At 34.8% G+C, this 4,669-nt stretch overlaps 1 protein-coding gene across 1 annotated transcript; it reads left to right on the plus strand.

Moving 5' to 3' along the window:
- The first annotated feature begins 3,703 nt into the window (after positions 1-3,703).
- Positions 3,704-4,669, plus strand: LOC113340529. Its single transcript, XM_026585663.1, has 3 exons — positions 3,704-3,962; positions 4,073-4,446; positions 4,520-4,669. Exons 1-3 carry the CDS (start codon positions 3,704-3,706, stop codon positions 4,667-4,669), a joined length of 783 nt encoding a protein of 260 aa, XP_026441448.1.

The following is a 4,669-nucleotide window of genomic DNA, read 5'->3' on the forward strand; positions in this document are numbered from 1 at the left end:
TCGGTATGAGGACAGCTTGTGAGATGTGTATATGGCACCAAAACTTATGCATCCTCCGCGACTTATTCTTTGTAGGATTATGCACTGCAATTTTTAATTTTAAACACTTAAATCTAGCTGCGGGATTTTTCCGGTCAACCTAGAATTATTCTTCAGTACTTATAGCTCAAACATTCGTCAAGCCTGCATAGTCTTAACATGCGATTCACCATTTGTTCCCGTAACGATTTCTCATTTTTAGATATGGGATTTAGTTCGTGGAGGAAGAAGTACGCGCCTTTGCGTTTCTTTGATATTTTCCTGCCATGATTCTTGATTTAGGGGGAAAAAACCAGTATGTTTATTTTAATTTTGCAAAATCCATAAAAGACAAATTATTAAAAAAAAAAAAGGAAAATTTGAGGGTCATAAAACCTGGCATCAGAAAGTAACAACGAGACGAGAGAATTAAAAGAAAGTTTGTAGGTTTTGCCAACAAGGTAATATTTTTGCAGTGCATAAGCAGTTCTTATTTTTAAAAGCAAAAGCAAATCACAATTACACCAAACATTTCATGTAAAACGCAACCTTCGCAGCAAGCACAGTGTATGTTACAATTTTCATCTGCGTTCATCTTGGCACAATTGACTCCAACAACTGAACATCATCTGTAGGTGAGTACCTCCATCGCAAGAGTGATCCAGAACAAGAAAAAGCAATTAGTATCCGGAGCCAAAGCATTCACATTCCTGCATGTTCACAGTCATAATAGCCCTTTCAAAATGTGAGCAGCACCAAGAAAGGTAACTGAATGCTATGAAAAGAAAAGCACGGTGACAGTACCATACTCACACGGATCGGAGAACTACCAATGTGAAAAAGAAACCGACGAGGGAAAGTGTTTTAATAACCCTGTAGTACAGTTTTGAAAAACCCTGTTTGTCATTTGATCTGTGGAGATTAAGTATAAGAACGATCTAAGGACTCATTTATATGCAAATCGCATTATTAATCTCATGGTACCAGAGTTCGTCCTACTTTCTTATATTCACATTTTATTTTTAAGTTCAATCCTAGTGTAATTTTATTTTTAAGTTTAATCGTAGTGTCATTAAATAGAGTAAAACAAAACTTGTACTTGCTGACGCATCTAAATGCACGTGAATGTGAGGGAAACCAAATAAATATTCACATAATTAACGCCTGATTATTCGTGAGCTCCGTGAATCGGGCGATTACCGAGTGAACTCAGTTTTTGAATTTTCTCACGGATTCTCATGTTTCTCTTTTCTCTTCTCAATCTATAATCTTTCACGATTAATCTTTAGTCCTGGTTCTCTTTCTAGATGAACATTATTTGCATATATCAATCTTTTTTAGCTCTTCGCTATTATTTTTAATCTTTTTCTCTTTTCTTTTTTATTATTTTTCCATTCTTTTTCACTACTTATCCTTCTTCTCTTTTTTGATTGTCTACTTCTCCTCATGGAGTGATTTCTTGCGGGGCCTTTTAAATTCATCACATCATGGGGCATCCATTTCGGGACTTCAGTCTCAACAATTCTCCTTCTTCTTTCAGTATGTAGATCGTTGAGTAAAATTTCGTCAATTCAGTATACGGCAGTATTGCCAAACATCTTAACAAAGATGGAAAATTACAGTATGTACCAGTATTATGTTCTTTATCATGTTTATGATTTAAATGATAACTTCAGAATCAATCTGATTCAAAATCCGATTGAAAACCTAGTTGTTGACCCAGTTCTCCAAAAATTCAAAAATCTAAACTTTCTCTCTTTGGAAGTTAGTAACGACTGGATTACTAGTCTCAAGACGAAACTCTCTCCTCTAAGAATCAATTCTCGCTCAAATTCCCCATATATTTTTCATATAGGATTAATCACCTCAGTTTATTTAGGGAGAGGAAATTATCCGATAATAACTACTGTCCTCCATAGTAGTAGTACTTATACCCATGAAATAATTCTTTTTAATTATTCCATTCTCAAACCCTATCTTCCATTACCAAGAGAAAATGGCCTCTTCTACCAACAACCAAATCACAGCTATTACTGGCAAGATGCAAAACACTCAAATCCGAGACATCGCTGGTAGAAACTTTAGGAAAACTGTATGTTCCAAAACTACCATTTTTGAAGCTAAAGATGAATGGAGTACAACCCTTATTGGGAATGTTTTTGCTAAGGATCCTGTCGAAACTGATACAGTTAGAAAAGGGGTTATTATTCTTTGGAACAGTTTCAGAGTCAAGGATGTTCGCTATTGATATAAATCTCTTCTTATTTAAGTTTTTTACTGATGATGCAATGAATCAGATTCTCACAAAGGGGCCTTGGAATGTTAACAAAAATCACCTAAGTCCCCAAAAATATGATGCTACTATTTCTATCAAAGACTGGGTGTTCAAACACCAGGAATGGGATATCCAATTCAAAAATCTTCTTCCAGAACATCACTCTATTGAAGTTGTTAGTGAAGTCATTGAAAAGTTGGGTACTAAAATCTCTACAGACCCTGAAGACTGCAAACCTACTTTTGTCTCTCAGATTAATGCAATAATCAGAATTGATCTCACCAAGCCACTACATAGAGGAGGATGGTGGAACACTGCTGCTGGGAGAGTTACCTGGATCATATTTCATTGTGAAAGACAACCACATAACCTCTGCCCAAAATGTTATGTGATTGACCATGATGATGAAGAATATCCTAATACGGCTCATGATTTGACGTTAAGAGGCTTCACTAATGAACAATACATCAACTACTTTCATGAACTTGTTGCTGCCTATGAAGTAGAAATCTGTGAAGACTTTGATACTCTGTTGGAAAGAATTTGTGAATCTAGCCGTAAGAAAACTGAAGAGGGAGCTAAGGATGATAAGAACATTGTTGATGAGGATACTAGAAATAATAAAAAGTCTAGGACTGATAGCCCTTCTGAAGTTATTATGGAACGTAATACTGGTAATATGCAATCTGCTAATAATAACGATGAAATGGAGCATGATCTCATAGAAGAAGAAGAAGAAGAAGAAGGAGTAGCAGGAGCAGGAGCATGAGAGTTCCCCCATGAGATGAATGAGGCTCATAATAACATGATATATCTTCGAAAAACCTCCTCTTTAATTAATTATTTTTTAAATCCTAAAACTAGCATTTATTATAGCTCTTGGATTAATCTCTTGGTATACATCGGTACTGCATGGTTTTACTACTCTAATAATTCTAGTTTTATCTTGAGTAGTAAGTAAAGAAACTCTTATCTAAATCTATACATGAAAACTCTAAGATGGAATTGTCATGGTATCTTGGGAAAAGACACCAAGGATTATTTGATGCATATCAACAAAACTCATTCGCACGATATCATTTTTTTGATGGAAACAAAAATAAATGATGATAGAATTTTAGGTATAACGAATTTTCTTCAGATACCTAATAAGTGTTTTGTACCATCAGTAGGTCAGGCAGGTGGTATCATCTTGCTTGGAAATATGGGTTTTCCCTTGAAATTTTAAACACTTCTACCAACATGATACATGCTCTAGTTAAAAATGATCCTAGCAAAGGAGATTGGTTTCTTTCTTGTGTTTATAAAAATCCTTATAAAAATGATCAACCAACTCAGTGGAACTATATTCACAGATTAAGCACTTCAGTTAATATCCCTTAGGTTCTCTTAGGTGATTTAAATATTACTATGAATGCTGCTGAAAGAAATACTAATTCAGAACCTTCCTCTACTGAAGTTCTAGAGTATATTAAGAATTCTGACCTTCATGATCTAGGTTATAGTGGAAATATGTTTACATGGACTAGTAATAGTCATGGTACAGGAAAAATCAAATCTAGACTAGATAGATCTCTAGTTAATAGTGAGTGGATGTTGTCTTATCCTAATGATGCACTTTTCCATCTACTATTAAAGCTTTCTATCATGCTCCCATCTTTTTATCCATGTATGATAAGTCTAGAAATTCAGGTAAATGCTGGAAATTTTTGGAGCATTGGTTGCAAAATGATACTTGTAAAAATGAGATCTTGTCAGCCTGGAAAACTAACCTTTTAGGTTCTGCAGCTTTTCTTTTAACTGAAAAACTCTCAAATACAAGATGTATTCTTTCTAGATGGAGTAAGGAAACATTTGGTAACATACATGCTAAGATTACTTTACTTCAAGAAGATCTGCAACAACTTCAAGCCTCGGATATACAAGGCAGCAATACTGAGAAAGTTAAAAAGCTGGAAATTGAGATATATAATCTTAATGAGATTCAAGCCAGTTCAAATATGCAGAAATCAAGAGATCATTTTTATAATGTTATGGACAGAAACTCCAAATACTTTCATATAAGAGTTAATCGTAGAAGAGCCAGAAACAAGATAGACTCTCTACTAGCTCCAGATGGTTCTTGGTGTCTAGATAGAGCTTCTATAGAGAATGTTCTTGTCACTCATTTCAAAAAAAAAAATAAGCACTACTTCTTCTCCAGCTGATTCTTATCAATTTTTGCAGCATATTCCTTCCTGCATTACAGAACAAGATAATGAGAAGCTTACTAAGATTCCAGATGATGTTGAAATATATGATGCTCTTATGTCAATGCAACCTTGGACTAGCCCAGGGCCTGATAGATTCCCACCAGGCTTTTATCAAACTCAGTAG

Source organism: Papaver somniferum, unplaced genomic scaffold (genome assembly GCF_003573695.1).
Source record: "Papaver somniferum cultivar HN1 unplaced genomic scaffold, ASM357369v1 unplaced-scaffold_22, whole genome shotgun sequence".
NCBI lineage: Eukaryota > Viridiplantae > Streptophyta > Magnoliopsida > Ranunculales > Papaveraceae > Papaver > Papaver somniferum.

Excerpts from the sequence above, each read along its gene's own strand:
- LOC113340529 (XM_026585663.1), top strand. The coding sequence starts at position 3,704 with ATGAATGCTGCTGAAAGAAATACTAATTCAGAACCTTCCTCTACTGAA. Across the intron at positions 3,963-4,072 it reads GCTCCCATCTTTTTATCCAT|GTTCTGCAGCTTTTCTTTTA; the intron begins GTATGATAAGTC and ends CTAACCTTTTAG. Across the intron at positions 4,447-4,519 it reads ATAGAGCTTCTATAGAGAAT|CATATTCCTTCCTGCATTAC; the intron begins GTTCTTGTCACT and ends CAATTTTTGCAG.